The sequence below is a fragment of the Mustelus asterias genome, chromosome 3 (assembly GCF_964213995.1).
Source record: "Mustelus asterias chromosome 3, sMusAst1.hap1.1, whole genome shotgun sequence".
NCBI lineage: Eukaryota > Metazoa > Chordata > Chondrichthyes > Carcharhiniformes > Triakidae > Mustelus > Mustelus asterias.
Genome location: NC_135803.1, coordinates 62,021,330 through 62,038,693, shown reverse-complemented (window position 1 = coordinate 62,038,693; position 17,364 = coordinate 62,021,330). Strand labels below are relative to the sequence as shown.

General features: G+C 43.3%; 1 protein-coding gene across 1 annotated transcript; it reads right to left on the bottom strand.

Moving 5' to 3' along the window:
• Nucleotides 1–2,014: 2,014 nt before the first annotated feature.
• adipoqb (adiponectin, C1Q and collagen domain containing, b) lies at nucleotides 2,015–17,126 on the bottom strand. The gene is made up of 3 exons (XM_078209057.1): nucleotides 17,008–17,126; nucleotides 6,518–6,826; nucleotides 2,015–2,781 (listed from the first exon to the last, which is right to left on the bottom strand). Exons 2-3 carry the CDS (start codon nucleotides 6,789–6,791, stop codon nucleotides 2,261–2,263), a joined length of 795 nt encoding a protein of 264 aa, XP_078065183.1. The 5' UTR covers nucleotides 6,792–6,826; nucleotides 17,008–17,126; the 3' UTR covers nucleotides 2,015–2,260.
• Between the last annotated feature and the right edge of the window lie 238 nt (nucleotides 17,127–17,364).

Here is a 17,364-nt window from a genome sequence, read left to right as displayed (position 1 = left end):
ATTCCCCCATTGTGCCCTGAATTCCAACCCGGCTTACTCACAGTTGCCCCCAGTTCTGAGCCTCTTGTTTTCAAGTCCTCCCACCCTCTTGCCAGCCCCACTATGGAAGGGCACTCCCTCAGCTGCAATATGGACAGGAACCCAGGATGGAGGACATGGGAAGTGCTGCCTGCAAACCAACCTTCACAACCCCTTTAAAGTAAGGGGTGCCCTGACATGAAGGGAGGGTAAAACCTGTAAGTGACCCCTCCTGACCCCTCTCCACAAAATGGCGATTCTGGGATCCTACCCTCTATCCCGAGTTGCACTTATCTGCGTCCCCTGAGTCCTCTCTGGTGCCTCCTGAGCAGTGCACACTGTGGAGGGAGCTGGCTGCCTGAACGCTCACCTCCGAATGCTTCCTTAGAGGTGAAGGCACCAGGTTCACGCTTCTGTAGACCTGTTGTAAATGCCATGAAGCGGGGGGCGGAGGGGGTGCCCCGGAGAGAGTGCTCACTAATGACATGCTAATTTATTAAAATGAGCTTCCTGTGGTCCCACGGTGTGTTTCACACCACTTGCCAGCGAGGGGGCTGGAAGATTAGAACTCGAAAATTCACCAAGGCGAATCACATTTTCCAAGTCTCTCCGAATTCTGAGTACGCGTCGCCATTCCTGCAAAACCATCCTGTAAGTTTGCAAATAATGCTAAGCATCTTCTCCCACCTCTCATTCCCAAGCACATGGAACATGTATAAAAGTTCACCCCAATAACTTCTCCAAAATATGTTCAACCCTTTTTATCACATCAATAACATTTGCTCCTTTTACAATAAGTCTTTTTAATCATCTTCCTAATTCACATGTCTGTGGTGGAGGTGAATGTTCGAGATTTGATATTAATGACATTACCTGTAGAAAAACAGGAACTCACCCATAGCCCCAGCCAATATTCTTTTTGCAATCAAGATCAATGATGGAGTAACTGGTCATTCATATGGTTGTAGCGTTTTTGATCATTTTAGAAGATTTTCGAGAGTTTGATAGAGTTATTTGGCACAGGATTTCTTGTGGTCAGTTCCACACAGAATGTTGAGCAATAATAATAGCCGCTGTCTCACTTTTCCCCATTATGTCCTGGCAGTTTATGTACTTACATAATTATAGAATTATAGAATCCCGACAGTGCAGAAGGAGCCCATTTGACCCATCAAGTCTGCACTGATTGCAATCCCATCCAGCCTCCATCCCTGTAACCCCACATATTTATCCTAGTGCCCCCGACACTAAGGACCAATTTAACATGGCTAATCAAACCTAACCGACACATCTTTGGAGTCTGAGAGAAAACCAGAGCACCTGGAGGAAACCCACGCAGACACAGGGAGCATGTACAAACTTCACACACACAGTGACCCGAGGCCAGGATTGAACCTGGGTCACTGACGCTGTTCAGCGACCCAGGTTCAATACCTCGATAGTCACATGAGCAGTCTGGGAATGGAGGGATACAAACAAATAGTCTAGTTGGACCAATGAGCGGCACAGGCTTGGAGGGCTGAAGGGCCTGTTTCCTGTGCTGTACTGTTCTTTGTACTTTGTTCTGAGAGGCAGCAGTGCTAACCAGTGTGCCACCGTGCTGCAGAGGTGATATGTTTTCACTGAATTAAACTAGTTTTTCATTTCAATTCATAATTTCATAACATTTCCAGGCGTTTTGTGAATAAGAACTTTATTGATGGTGACCAACTTCATAGATATTGATATGAAATTCTGAGGTGAATTTCATCTGTAATGAATATTTAACCTCTTCTGTAGCCATGGCTATTAACTTTACAACCAGAACTATTAATAAGTGAAACACTGCTGCTGTTTCTATCTTTACTGTGTATGTCTGTAATAATCCCTGAAATGTGGCTGACTCACTTACAGTTCATGTTGCTACTTTTACTGTGCTTGTGATACACAGCCAGGAATTTCAGTTTATAACTTCATACGCAGACTTGAAGGATTAAAAAGTCAATATTGATAATCATTCTTAGTTAAATATCTGATTTATTCAGTTATTCATTGACAGCCTTATCAGGAAAGTATGTGAAAACTGCATGTATAATGGGGATTGCTGACCCATAACAAACAAGCAAATTGTTTAACTATTATTTTCTACTTGGTTAGTGTTTTAAACTCATAATTGGAAAAAAAAATCATCAGTGGTGACAAACTTAAACTAATGTCAATGAACATTGTGTAATGGTATTCGGAGCATGGTAATAATACTTGTTTAATGCAAATCTGGGTACAGAAGGAATCCTGTAAACACGGAATCATTATTGTTGTCAGCATAAATCCCATTAAATGTATTGTCTCCATAAACTTGTAACCACACTTCATCCCCTTCATCCAAATGAACTGCAACAGAACCTCCTGCTTGGTCTACATTATTATTCTGAAATTGATCATAAGTAAAAATAATAACCTTGTTGTTTTTGTACAGGCCAACTTTAACATCCTTCGTATAAACGGTAATGTGATATGAAAAGAAATAGACCCCTGAATATGGACAGGTGAATTTGCCCGTCTCTTCATTGTAGTGTTTTTGATCATTGTAGAAGATTTTGGAGAATTTGATGGGGATGTTTGGGACAGGGTTTCTTGTGGTCAGTCCCACGCTGAATGCTGAGCGGTAATAATAGCCACTGTCTCCCTTTTCTCCTTTTTGTCCCGGCAGTCCAGGAAGCCCTTCTTCTCCATTCACACCTGCTTCCCCAGGCTGTCCTTCATCACCTTTTGGTCCTGGCAATCCTAAAACCACAGGAAACACAAAGTTCTGCAATTTATACATTTATAAATCATTCACTCCATCATCTTCTATTTTAATGATGTATTTTCATTGAATTAAATCGTGGTTATGCAGTTCTATTTTATCTCTGCTACCTGACCTGGGCAAGTAATGAGAGTAGTAATGGACTGTGCCAGAATATGGTTCTATTTTTGCCAAGTGCCCTTTAGTTCCTAACCCAAGTTTGTGAGCAGAGAGTAGGGTATATTTTTGTCTTCTGTGCATGGGCAGTGTTCTGGTAGAGCAAATCACTTTGCCCATTATAGAGTTTTCATTACTTGATTTCAATGGAACTGGAACGATAATCGATGGGCTCCACAACGAGCAGCCAATCTACTCCACCGGGTTGTCGTTGATGCAAAGAGATGAAAATTTACCCCAGTGAGTCATAGAAATCATAGAAACCCTACAGTGCAGAAGGAGGCCATTCGGCCCATCGAGTCTGCACCGACCACAATCCCACCCAGGCCCTACCCCCACATATTTTAACCACTAATCCCTCTAACCTACACACCTCAGGACTTTAAGGGGCAATTTTCAACCTGGCCAATCAACCTAACCCGCACATCTTTGGACTGTGGGAGGAAACCGGAGCACCCGGAGGAAACCCACGCAGACACGAGGAGAATGTGCAAACTCCACACAGACAGTGACCCGAGCCGGGAATCGAACCCGGGACCCTGGAGCTGTGAAGCAGCAGTGCTAACCACTGTGCTACCGTGCCACCCGAGTGTTGAATGACTCTTAATCAAGCTGGACATGCAGACAAAGCCCAATCATTCAAGGGCCTCAGATGTGCAGTTTCCAGCAGGTGCCACTAGGCAGCAAGCAGGAGTGCTAATCCTGGAATCAAGTTTTCCCAGATTTCGGCCTTTGTTGCCAATTGTGATACCTTTACTGCTGTCGGACTGAACTCAGAATGGATAGTGAAGGAATTAAACCAGATCAACATAACTCAGTGCTTTATTAGATGGTGCAGTGATCCAATAAGCCATGAGGAAAAGTATGTGAATCTGTTTTAAGTTGTATGGAGTTGGCTGCTGAAAGGTATCCAGCCACAACTGCACAAGAACAGTACACAGAACATAACATCTAAAAGGCATCATACTGTACACAGACACATCAGATATAAAATCCTTGCACCATGTTGTCCAAGAACAGTAGAACTCTATCTGGAAAAGTTAATGGACCAAATCCAGACCAGAGATCCCAATCAGAAACAGATTAAAGAATAATAAAGCTAGCCCTAGGGAACAAAACATTCATTTATACAGATCTACTCCCATTATATTCAATGGAAGAAGACAATACAGAAATAAGTGAAATAAAAGCAGAAAGCGCTGGAAAAACTCAGCAGGTGTGGCAGCATCTGAGGAGAGAGAAACAGGTAACGTTTTGAGTTCATATGACACTTCCTCAGAGCCAGCATCTGCAGTATTTTGTATTTACAGAAATACGTGATCCAGTCAAATAAGAAAGAAAGAATTAAAAGGGGAAAAAAGGAAATTAAGCTAAAAAATTGAACACAAAGAATTCACAAAGCATTTCCCTGTTCAAATCATTCAATACATTGACTGGGCTGTTGTTCCAGGCTTGACATGTTACAAAGCAAAATCCACCAGGTCAGCTATGTCCTCACCGCACCCTGCATAGTTATTATAGTCCTTATTATGTGATTAATCGTCTTTTACACCAACGCTCGCTCTGATATATTCTCAATCCTTTTCATCACATCAATAACATTTGTTCCTTTTACAACAAGCCTTTTTAATAATCTCCCCAATCCAAAATTCTGTGAGGTAAGTGTTAGGGATTGGATATTAATTAGCCCATGCATTACTTGAAGAAGAATAGGAAATTACCCAGAGCCCCGGCCAATATTCTTCTCTCAATCGACACCACTAATGATGGATTAACTGGTCATTCATATTGCTATTTGTGGAGCCTTACTGTGTGCTGCCAGAATATCATGTTGCTACAAAAGAGCAGTGACTGCACATTAAGAAACAACTCATTGGCCGTAAAGCAATTAATTTTTTTTAGAACATCCTAAAACACTGTAAAAGGTTTGGATTTTTCGGTCTGCAGTGAAGCAACAGCAATTGCCATTAACCTCAAAGAAATCTGCCACAAAGATTTAGTGATCACTGTGCCTGGATTTAATCTTTCACAACATTAGTTTGATAGTCTTCAGTGTCCAGCCAACAAAGATAAGCAACCAATCACAGTGAAGTAATCTCCCACCCAGGAAGTAAAATGCGTTTATTAATTTTCAACTTTTGATATCATTTTACTGAGGGTGGAATGAAAATTGGACCATATGTATGTGGTTAAGACAGAAGATGGAATATCATAAACAACATTTAAATAAATATAAATATGTGGGATCTTTTATAGTATAGGAACTTGACAGTACAAAGATATAAAACTAATTTTTCAAAGCCACTGAGGCTACTCAACTCTCATTATGATTTGATTTGATTTATTATTGTCACATGTATTGGGATACAGTGAAAGGTATGGTTTCTTGTGAGCTCTGCAGACAAAACATACCATTCATAGATTGTTATATGCTGTTAAAAGGCAGACTACATCACATTCAACAGGTTGTAACTTTCTCAAAGGTTATTATAGCACGACTAATAGCATTAAGGGACAAGTTTGTGTCAGTTCAGTAGTTTCTAACCGATTGCAGACTGTGGGTGAACAACAGGGCATCCTTTGGATAAATGTAGAATCACTGACAGTAACTTCTGGATTTTCCATGTTTAACTGAAAGTTCGTGGACTCCAGAAGTTGCTGTCAATTTCAGGAAAGTATTGATGATCAATGCTAACCATTTCACCTTCATTACTCTAGCAAAATCTGGGCCATATAACTGCATGTTCTTTCCATCACACACGCTGACCTCCCCACTCATTTAGCCAATGGGTGAATCCAATACTTGGCATAATAATAAACTATACAGGCTCAGAAGGAGACATTCTGGTGTGTAAAATACACCATTTACAGCAAATATGATAGAAATTGGGAACTTGGGAGAAAGGGCTGTAATCTTTCTGGAAGGTGGAGTAATCCATAAATTTGTGAAAGTAATAGATGTCTCTGAAAGACCCACTGGCACAGGTGGTAGGATGGTGAAGGCGAAGGTTGGATAAAGGGAAGAGACCCAAGGTGGGAAGAGTCAGAAATGAATCACAGAACGGTGACAGATATGTGGAAATGGGAAGTATAGTCAATCAACTCTTGATCAGGTAGATGCCAAATAGTGGTGCCAACATTATCAATGTAATAGAGAAAGGAATGGATAAACTGGACAAGATTGAAACATGAATATTTAACTAATAGAGGATGTAATCCAAGCTAAAGGTTCATCAACAGGAAATGTGAAACTAATCTGTCAACCTCTCCCACTTTTCTCACCCTGTGACGTTTAGTTCATTAAAGTGAATGGGAGGAAAATTTTAAGTTGGGGTCAGCGGAAGTGTAAAGCTCTGACCATAATCTCAGTGCAATTAATTCAAAGGCTAAAATATATACTTTTTAAAGATTAAATGGTGCTGCAAAGCAAGTGCCAAAGAATTCTCAATGCAGATCTTCGAAGAGAGAAAAATAATTTGCCAGTTTCTGCAAATAGTTTCTGCAATGCTGGTTTCCATTTATGCTGACAAGTTGTTAATATCCGTTTTCAAGCATTACCTGTTTCCCCATTTTCTCCTTTTGCACCATCACGACCATCTCTGCCTGGTTTGCCAGGATAACCATTATGGCCGGGGCTGCCAGGTATTCCTGCCATCCAGTTTGGACAACCTTGAATTATTTTGGGGGGCTCTTGCGGAGCGGTTTCTGGAGCTTCAGGCTCAGTGACGTCATTGTTAGATTTGGCTTCAGTGACATCTGGTTCAACAGTGGTCTCATCAGAACAGCCCAGCCCAACCAAAGCCACCAGCCAGATGAGTCGTTTGAATATCATTTTCACTGTGACAACCAGGCTCTGATCCAAGTGACCTATAAGAGAAATATAAACATTTAATGCAAGATATTCAAATTCGCAGTAATAGAAACACATTTTACTTTCTTGTAAACTTTCCTTAAAGAGAATCAACACAGATTTATAAAGAACATCATGGTGATTTGACAAAATCTCTTATAGATTCAATAAATATTGAAATGCGGAATGAGGCAATTCAGGCCAATGCACCTGGGTTGGTTCATAGAATCATAGATCATAGAAACCCTACAGTGCAGAAGGAGGCCATTCGGCCCATCGAGTCTGCACCGACCACAATCCCACCCAGGCCCTACCCCCACATATTTACCCGCTAATCCCTCCAACCTACACATCTCAGGACTCTAAGGGGCAATTTTTAACCTGGCCAATCAACCTAACCCGCACATCTTTGGACTGTGGGAGGAAACCGGAGCACCCGGAGGAAACCCACGCAGACACGAGGAGAATGTGCAAACTCCACACAGACAGTGACCCGAGCCGGGAATCGAACCCAGGACCCTGGAGCTATGAAGCAGCAGTGCTAACCACTGTGCTACCGTGCCGCCCCTATAAAGAACATCCTTCAAACATCCTTCAAAGAGCAATTCAGTCAGTCCCACTTCCTGGCTCTTTTCCCATATCCCTACAATTTTGTTTTGAATATGTTTCCACCACCCCCACAGGAAAGTGCATTCCAAACAGTTGCTATTCATTGCATTGAAAAAAACATGTCCTCATGTCATCAACCCTTCAGCCATTGTAAACAATTTCTCTCCAAGTAAACACTTTACGATTTTAAAGGTCTCTGTCAAATCTCCTCTTTTCTGTTCAGAACTTTTCTGTTCTGAGAACAGTCCCAATTCTCCAGCCTATCCACATAACTCTAATTCCTCATCCCTGGAACCATTCTAGTACATCTGTCCTGCACCCTCTCCAAAGTCTTCATGTCCTCCGTAAAGTGTGAAATGCAAAATTGGACACAATCCTCCAAATGTGTTTTATATTGGTTTAACATAACTTCCTAGTTTCTATCATCACACGGTGTGATATCAAATTGCAGAGGAAAATTTAACAATGGGGTATGAACTGAGGGGCAGGGACCTGAACAGAGGATGGGCATCATTATGGAAAAGCCTATTGACTGGTGCAGACTCAGCTGGACACAGCTAATATATCAAAACTCAACAGGGCTGACTTCCCCACTGTTGGCTTGGCACAAGCCAGGCAGATTATGTTGAAGAATACTGGGCCTGAAGTGAACAGAGGGGCACAGGCCTGGTTCTTACATTGTAAACACAGTAAGAAGTTTAACAACACCAGGTTAAAGTCCAACAGGTTTATTTGGTAGCAAAAGCCACTAGCTTTCAGAACAGGCTGTCCCTTCGTCAGGTGGGTGGGAGTTCTGATTACAAACAGGGCACAAAGCCACAAACTCAATTTACATGAATAATGATTGGAATGTGAGTCTTTACAGCTAATCAAGTCTTAAAGGTACAAACAATGTGAGTAGAGAGAGCATTAATCTTACATTGTAAACCAATTCTGAACTGTCTGTGTCCTGAGCTCTGGTATTTCTTCCCTAAACTGCCTCCCATTCTTCTACCCCTGCCCCCCTTTATATTGTTCCTTTAAACCAACCTCTTTGATGAAGATTTCAGTAACCAAAGCATCTTCTTATGTGGCTCAGTGTCATATTTTGTCTGATTGTGTTGCATTTATGAATAATTTATGAATGACTGGTGCTTTTGTATCATTGATAAAAACACAACATGGTTTTCAGCAGTGATCAAGCAGCCTGGCAGCAGGATTAAGTACAGATACAACATGGTGAACAGCCTTAGATGGTGCCACATGGGATGAGACAATCCTTGATATTTCGGTCACACTGCAATGAGTTTGCAATGTTGGAGAGCATTGAAATTGCAGCATGGTGACTGTGCAGAAGAGCTTTGAAGACATCGGCTGGGAGAGTGCTCAGATAAAGAGCTGGAAAGCAGATGGATTCTTTGCGGTGAGATTTCAGCATGTAATCTGTCAGTTTGGTGAGTGGGACAAGGCATTGAGAGGACCAGCAGCAGGATAGCTCAATAGGGAGCGGCAGGTGACCAGGGTATAGCCCGGATCGATAGTGAGCGAGGGAGGATCAAACAATAAAAAGTTATAACAGCAGGCTAAAGAAGGTTATGATTATAACGGGGGGCTTCAGAGGTTGCTGAACAATGAATTGAATAAAACAAGGAGAAGGAAAGTCAAAGGGATATTTTCAGAATATCCACAAAATTCCCCAGTTTGAATTTGGGATGCAGCTGACCTACCTCCCAAAATGTTTAAACAGTGTACAGAGCTATGGTTTATTGACTCGAGTGTGTCCGAACCAGACCATCAAACCATTAAAAAATTACCTAGCAATTGGGAATGAAGGTCTACACAGGCTGAACACATCAGGATTAACTGAAGAAGAGCTAAAGGATCCCCAAAGATTATGGAGTGCATTGGAAGACTGCACCTGAATCAGTTAAACTTCCCCATTCATCGACTAGAGTTCATTTCAACAACTGAAACAATCCATGGACCACTTTGTCAGCAGATGCAGAGAAAAGGGTGATTTTTCAAATGCAGAGCTGGAGACAGAAATGCTGCGTTGGTGATTGTATCCATTCCCATGGAAGCACTCCAGATAGACCTGCTAGACAAGCCCAAAATGTATAGCTGCTACTCAAGGATAGATGTATGTATGAAGTGATACTTGCAGGTCAATGAAGTTTGCAGGTCCTAAACACAACTTCAATTATTGATACACTTGAAAGAACACCCAAAACTAGTAAGACATTCAGAGGGTTTGGCCTTCTACATACACCAAGGAAATGCCCAGCTCTCTGACAATGCTGCCATGGCATGTGGTAGACAAGGCCATTGGCAGCAGCCGTGTAGTAGGACGAAGGGTGATGCAGCTACAAAGAGCTGTGCACTGATCCAAACAGACTGTATACTGTGGATGCCTTCACGCAATGAGAATGGCTGTCCAATATCCCATCAGTAACATACACATGCAAGGGATGACAAGTTGGCAAATGACACGATACACAATGAATCAAAGAGCACTGAATATATGTTTCACACCATCTTGGAATGCACTGCCGGGAGATGTGGTGGAAGCAGGCACATTAGCAACATTTAAGAGGTATCTGGACGGGCACATGAATAGGGAGGGAATAGAAGAATACAGACTGAGTAAGGACAGGGATTTTTTTTGGTTTAGTTAGGGCATCATGACTGGCACAGGCTTGGAGGGCCGAAGGGCCTGTTCCTGTGCTGTACCTTTCTTTGTTTTCTTTGTTCTTTGTGGAAAACATAGATACCATCTCGCCACCTGAATTATTTGTCCACGTGCATTGTAAATAGTTATATTTCTTTGGAAGGGTATTGGAGGGTGGGAGAGAAAGTATCTTTAAAAAGAAAGGGGAATGTTGCAATACGCCTTTAAGGGAGAGCAGCAATACGTCACTAGAAGGGAAATGTGTCATGTGATCCAGTCTCAGTTTCACTTTGGGCTGTGAACAGAACACAGCACACACAGTTCTGCTGTTGATGTTATTAAGCCTTCTTATAGCTATTAATATGTCCCTAGTCTAAGGGGGCGATTCTCTGGCTAACCCCAGCCGGGATTCCCAGTGGTCCATAGAATCGGGAAAGGGGGCCAAATCGGGATTTTCACCGGGCGTCAATCACTGCACTTGGCCCAATCAGGTTCTCATCCAGAGCAGGTACACCCCTGATAACAACAGATTTAAATACATTTGAATGTCATTCCTGGGGTTGAGGCCGGGTGTTCAGCCCTCCCAGTATGCATTCCCACCTCCCCCGCCCCCCTCCCCCCCACCCCCTGCCCCGCAAAGCTGGAAGTCCTGCGGGTGCCAATCTCTCATAGTCCTGACAATTGGGGACTAGGTGCCGTGGACTCCAAGGTGGAGCTTGGAGTTAAGTACTGCCCATCGGCTCCTCTGAGCCTGGCCGAAGGAGGATTTTCAAGGGACCTGGGAGTTGTAGGAAAGTTCAGGCTGGGGAGAAGTGGTTAACCTCAGAGTTCTCTGTCAGGATGGGGCTCTCATGGCTGGACATCTTCTAGTTGCCCTAGAAAATGTGGAAATCACTGTTAGGAAGGTGATTTTAGGCACCTTCTTCTAAAAATCTTGATTATTGTCTGTATTCTGTAAAAACTTTGAAGTGGCCTTGTCTCATTAAAATCCATGTCCCTTGAAAACCTGGAAGCCTTCAGAATCACAGCAGCACTCTTTTTTATAGTAAGGATTCCCCATGGTTGATTTCAGAAGTCCCAAGTACTACCAGACCCCTTAGAAGTGTTTTGAGTGACAGGGGCTGTCAGTTTCACCAGGGAGATCCCCTTGCTTTCTCTCTCAAGCCCCACCAATTCTGAAAACTCAAGTGTTTTGGTGGATGGGAGCATTCAATTTCCCTCAGGAGATCCTCGTTTCTAAATTGAATGAGCCCCAGCAATCTGAAAGCTCTTGGAACTGATAGCTCCAGAGCAGACCAAAGAGGGGATTTGCTGCGGCTTATTTACACCATGAACTGATGGGTTCCTTAGCTGCTCAAAGCTAAAATCAAACAGTTCGTTGTTGGTACAATCAGTTCATGCTCCATTAAGCCTGAAGTGCTTCCTCTTTTTACCACACCTGTTTGGCCGGCCCATTTTTTAAACACTGCATTTTCTTTCAAGAAACTACACTCTCCCTGTGTCATTGCAGGACAAACTCAACCACAACAGGCATCAGTGGGCACAGCCAGCTGGAGCCACACCCAAGCTGAGAACCCTCACATGTTTTGAGAAACAAGCCCCTGACCAGGCCGAGGAGGGAAAAGCACGCGCCAGCGCTGCTGTGAAGTGGGGGAAGCAGAGAAACGTGAAAATCCTCAACACAAATGCTGTCATTCCTCAAGTCTCAGATGAGTAATCAATGTTCCCTCTTTATCCCCTGTAATGCACTGATGCTATGTGCCTTCTCTTACAGATTGACCACTGGAATAGGCCCACCATCCTCCCGCCCCTAGACCCACCAGACTCCAGCAGCTCAGAGGCAGACATCTCCGACCCCACCATTGAAGAGGGTTCACAGCTGTCAACCCAGCACCAGCACAGATACTCACCTCGCTGGATCCAATAAGGAGGCAGACTTCTGGATCAGTCATCGGTGAGCACCTCACAGCTGACAATCCACAGCAGGCGGAGGCAGGGACTTCCTAGGGAACTAGCGCTCAGAGGGATGCCGGAGCCCAGGAATCTGTGGAGCCTCTTGCCGATGATGTGCCCTTGGGCCTGGTCATCCTTCACCTTCTGGATCTCAGTCCAGCTGCCCCTCCAACCCATGGAGGAGCACAGAGGCCGCTGGGAACCCAAAGATAAGAGGATCGGCAGGTATACAGCCATGGGCACTCTGGCCAGGATAACCTGAGGGTCTCCAGCCCATCTGGCACCACCCCACCCTGTGAACGACACACCTCCAGCCCCAGACATCAAGGAGTAAAACAGTCAATCATCCATGCTGTCTTAAAGCAGACTTTGTAAATGGCGCTGGTGTGATGTCGTGCTGGAAATGCTGAATATCCAGTGAGGAGGGAAGTCCCAAAGAGAGTGCTCGCTAATGACATGCTAATATAGGAAAATGAGCTTTCTGCAATCCTGCATCGTGTCTCATGCACGCCACCAGTGAGGGATCGGTAAGACAGGAACTCGGAAATTCGACAGCGTGAATCGCATTCTCCGGATTTTGTGCACGCACCGCGATTCCAACAGGTGGAGAGTGCACTGTCAACATGGACCTCTGTTATTTTTCCTTCAGTTGTTCTCAAAGAAGGAAGAGATGGAAGTATTCTTGAGTGTCAACTGAACAGCTGACCGCCAATTCGAGAGCCTCACACTCCTAGTTAATTTTGGTCCAGCGTGATTCTTGTGGGAGCAGTTTTTTCACTTTTGAAGTAGTTGAATCCCACCTCAGTAGCGCTGCCAGGCCAGCAGGAGGCGCTGGCAGCAGCACTTAGATTTCATTCGGGAAAATCATTGCCTTAATAAATGAATCCATAATGTGTTTACCCAATCACTTATGAGTGATTGGTGCTTTTATATCATTATAAAACACAACACTCCCCACCCGACTGGCAGCCACGCTTATCAATCAGACTGGCTTTTGGGTGGAGAATCTGTTTTTAAAGAAGTACCATTTTCATCGAGTTAATACTCCGTGGCATCTGGCGGAACCCATCCTTCTTAGTTTCCTGACAATAACTCCTCACCGTACCGCAAAATGCCACCCCAATCAAAATCGGGGCCATTTCCGTTGCAATGATTGGTTATTACGCAAACAAATAGATCACTGTTTTACACACAGCAAGATCTCACGCACTCTTTAAACTGGTTAATTTGAAACTATTGATAGCAGTTGAAATGTTGTTTGGACTCAAAGTGAACTTGCTGTTCTTTACATCTTGAATCTCTGGAAGTGACAAGGGGGGGAATTTTCCCACCCCGCCTGCCATGTGAATCGTAGCGGGCGGGATGTGGACCATGCAAAGACCTGTTGACCTCGGACGGGATTTTCGGGATTTGGGGCGAATGCGGCCGGAAAATCCCGCCCAAGGTCTTGGCTTCATGTTTTCTGCAAAGGATGGCATCTCGACGCTGCAGCAGTATTCATCATTTTCTCAGCCTTAGCCCTGATTAGACTCAGGAGGCAAGTTTCCAATCTTCTAACCCAGAGAGGATGGTTTCATCCACTTTGCTAGTGTCAAAGCCAAGTTGCTAGGAGGAATGTCAAACTGCTGCCAACAATGTGCAGTGCTGCATGGAATGTGGATAAAAATATCCAGAGAGCCCCTTGACAAACCAGCTTCAAAGAAAGTTGTCCATCAGGCATTATAGTTGGCAGGAGCATTTAATCTTAGTATCAAGAGTAAAAGAATTAATGACATAGGATCTATATCAGAAGGCCACCTGTTTATAAAAATTACCAGAAACCTAGCTGGAAATTAATTCTGCCACATAACTATTGTTTTAGAAAAAATAGAGCGAGACATTAAAGCCTGATTTTAAGATGAGTGGGCCCAAGGGCCTGTTCCAGTGCTGTACAATTCTTTGTTCTTTGTTAACATTGCACCCAGCTGCCACTTCCTGTTGGTTTTGGGCAGGTTGCTGAGCAAGCACATGGGAATGATGTCTGGGCATTACATTTGCCCTGGCCAGAGCCTGGTAACAACAGGTGATGGTGGGTGGAGGTTAATGGGGAGATGGGGTGACAAACACCACAAGCCCCGCAATGTTGTGTGGCAAGAGGCCAGAGATCAAAGGCATGGTGCCTGGCACACAGATAAGTCACGGGTGAGCCCTCCTCACCCAATAAGGAAAGTTATAAAAATCAAAATAAGGATTTATTTAGTTGGCCCTCTTCTGGCCCTGGTTTCTCTTGCTGCGAGGTTAACCTGCTGGTAAAATCATATCTGCCATCCCCTTTCAGGTTTAGGGTTAAAATAGCAGTCGGACCATATTGATTTAAGCCTGATCTACATGTTTGAAGAAAAGTCCTGCTTGTTTCTGGCTACTGTCCTTCTTGCCTGATGGATAGGGCAGGTTAAAGTTGAAACGTTTGATAAAACACCAGGGCTGGGATTCTGCTGCCACAAGGTAATTCCTGATGTGAGTCGAGAGTTCACATGGGAGGGCAGCGAGACCGCAGCAACAACCTTCCTGGCAGCAGCCAATCAAGAGGCCAGCACCATGACTGTTATCTATTTAAGGGTAGACAGCTGTCTGGGTGGCAACACTACAGTCTAAGTAGCACCACCAATAGTGCTTGACACTGCTAAAGCTGCAAGAAGACCATCAGGACTCCTACACATTGAAGCACCAGGTTCAGGCAGGCAGACCCATGTGCTCAGAGGGGTAACACCACCAGGAGTTGTGTCAAGGCCAGGAAGGCCACAGGAACATTTATTGCTGCAGGTGACAGCCCCTCTTTGGAGTATGGAACCTTTAGGAACGAAAGCCCCTCTTCCCTATCCTGGGAAACCATCAGGAAATCATTTCCAAACTTCTGGTAGCCTCTCCATGTGACAAAAGGCTGCGCTGAGCTGGAAAAGTGCCAGTGGGAAAATGTCTAACAATTGGGTAAATTAGGTGAATTAGGTTAATTGGGTAAATTAGTAAATTTGTAAATTAGTTGTCCTCCTCCTGTCAGCAGAAAGTTGAGTATATGTCATTCCTGACTCTGATAATATTTCCTGGGGGTATGGCACAAGTCTATGCCTCTTTCTATTGATTTTTCAACTTTCAATTGACTGGAACTTTCACAATTTGAACTGAGACGGAGACAAATTGTTTAAAAATGCAAGGCTACATTCCCAGGTAAAGATGAGAAACAACCAAATCACCCTCAGGGGGATGGAAAGAGGCACATTTCCTATAATACAGACACCTATCAAAACTCATTAAAAATGCAAAATATTGGATATTGAAACTTTAGCTGGCATGGACAGACCCACCCAATACCCCTCAGAAATACAGGATGGGTGAAGTATTTCAAGGCAAGATTGCCAGCCACTAGAAAGAGATTGCACATTTCACAGGTAATGTCCAGAAAGTCTTCAGCAAAGGAAACAGGTTGAAGGCTGCTCTCTCTCCCTCTCTTTTGGAAAAAGTGTGCCTGGCGGTTCAAGAAGCTAACGCTACCAGAAACCTACCAGTGAACTGAGATGTCAAAGTATTTGCAACATCTTCTACATCTGATCACATCCAAAGAAACCAATTAACCTACATTGACCACAGTGTTTAAAATCTATGCCTCAAAATAATCTAAGGACACTTAATTGCGTGTTTGTGTGTAGGGGTGTGTGTGTGTGTGTGAACAAGGGGGATGGGGTATGAGGAATGACTGCATGAGGGCAAAGTGTGTTTTTATTATATTTCCGGGGTTTAGTGATTTATAAATTTGCACTTTCGTTGACTCAGGAAAACCTTGTATGATGCCTCTGATTACTCACAGATTAAATATGTTCTGATTTGGAAAAGGCATATCCGAGGAGGTTGAATGGACAGGAGCCAGTTCACTTCTTCTCATTTGTTCATAATAGGCATAAGGTTTGCTCCCTGACACCATTCAGCGACATTTTCCCATCCCTTTTCCCTCCCAGCATGTTTCCAATGGGTTGACAAAATCCCTGCCCGTGACTGAATTTAACTTCCCAACCAGCTTCTGTTGGGCGGCCTGGGCTAAAACCTCCCAATTAATGAATTGGTGTTGCCCATTTTCCACTCTTCTGATGGTCATTTTAGCTTTTAATTGAATTTAAAATCCATGTTAGAAGACGTGCATGGAATGTGAACTGTCCAGATATATATGTTTCAACTGAAAAACATTCCTCACTAGTAAGAAACCAATTCTACTTGCTCTATCCCTGCAGCAATGAAAAGGTAAAGTCACCGCGGATGATTTCCTCAAAGCTGACGAGACTCTGAATTATCCTCGTTATATTCCCAAAAAGCACCATCAATCATCCTTAAAAAGTAGCAAGTATCAACCAATCCGAAAATGTCCAGATCTGGCAAACCATACTGGCAGATCTCTTGCATATTTTCACATTGCAATTCTCACATCAAATCTTGCCACAAGTGATTCTCGCAGACATCGACATTCTTTGTGTAATATAACCCATTCTAATAATAGAGCAATGCTACTGAAGTGGAATACTTTAGTCTGGAGCATATATTAGCAATGCCTATCTCCAATTAACCCAAACCTAGCTCTTTTTAGTGTCACGTTTACCCCAAATTGGCCGTGTAGTAGACTTTCCACTGTGGTGGCACAGTGCCATTCCTTAAGAATTGTGCTTTTCTCATTGACATGATCATCTGAGAAGGTCTGAGACAGACCCCAGATCGACAGTGCAGAATTAGTGTGTTTGAAATTTATAAAACTATATTCTAAGACATTTTACAGAGAGGACACCCTAAGCAGTGTATAGAAAGTTAGCTAACACTGAACACACTTGTGAATGCTGAAGATTCTAATCATTACAACCACCATACGGAAAGAAGCATTGCAATGTTTTAATCAATTCTGCATATGAAAACTCAAAACATTTTTCCATGAAAAAGATATCTTAAAATGGACAAAAACAAGTTCAATGTTACCCGTCAGTTCGCGTTGTCCTTCCCTTTCACTGGAAGGTGACTCCTTGCAAAGTATCCAAGGCTGAAGTTACATGATCTGGCTGTCTGTTGCTGCTCCACATGGAATTGTCCGTCACTCTGAACAGAGATCCTATTTGACAGCTGATAACTTGATCGTCATTAATAGTGTGTTTTTTACATAGACAGAAGGCCTAAGAAAGCTTAGAATACATGAGAGATCCATAATCTGCACAAAATACTTCCAAATATTTTGCAAATAGGATAAAATGAAATCTATTGGAGTAATGTTTCCCATGTCCACTGCGCAACATTGTCTGATTTTAAATTGTGTTACAGTAAAATGGAGCTTAATATTTT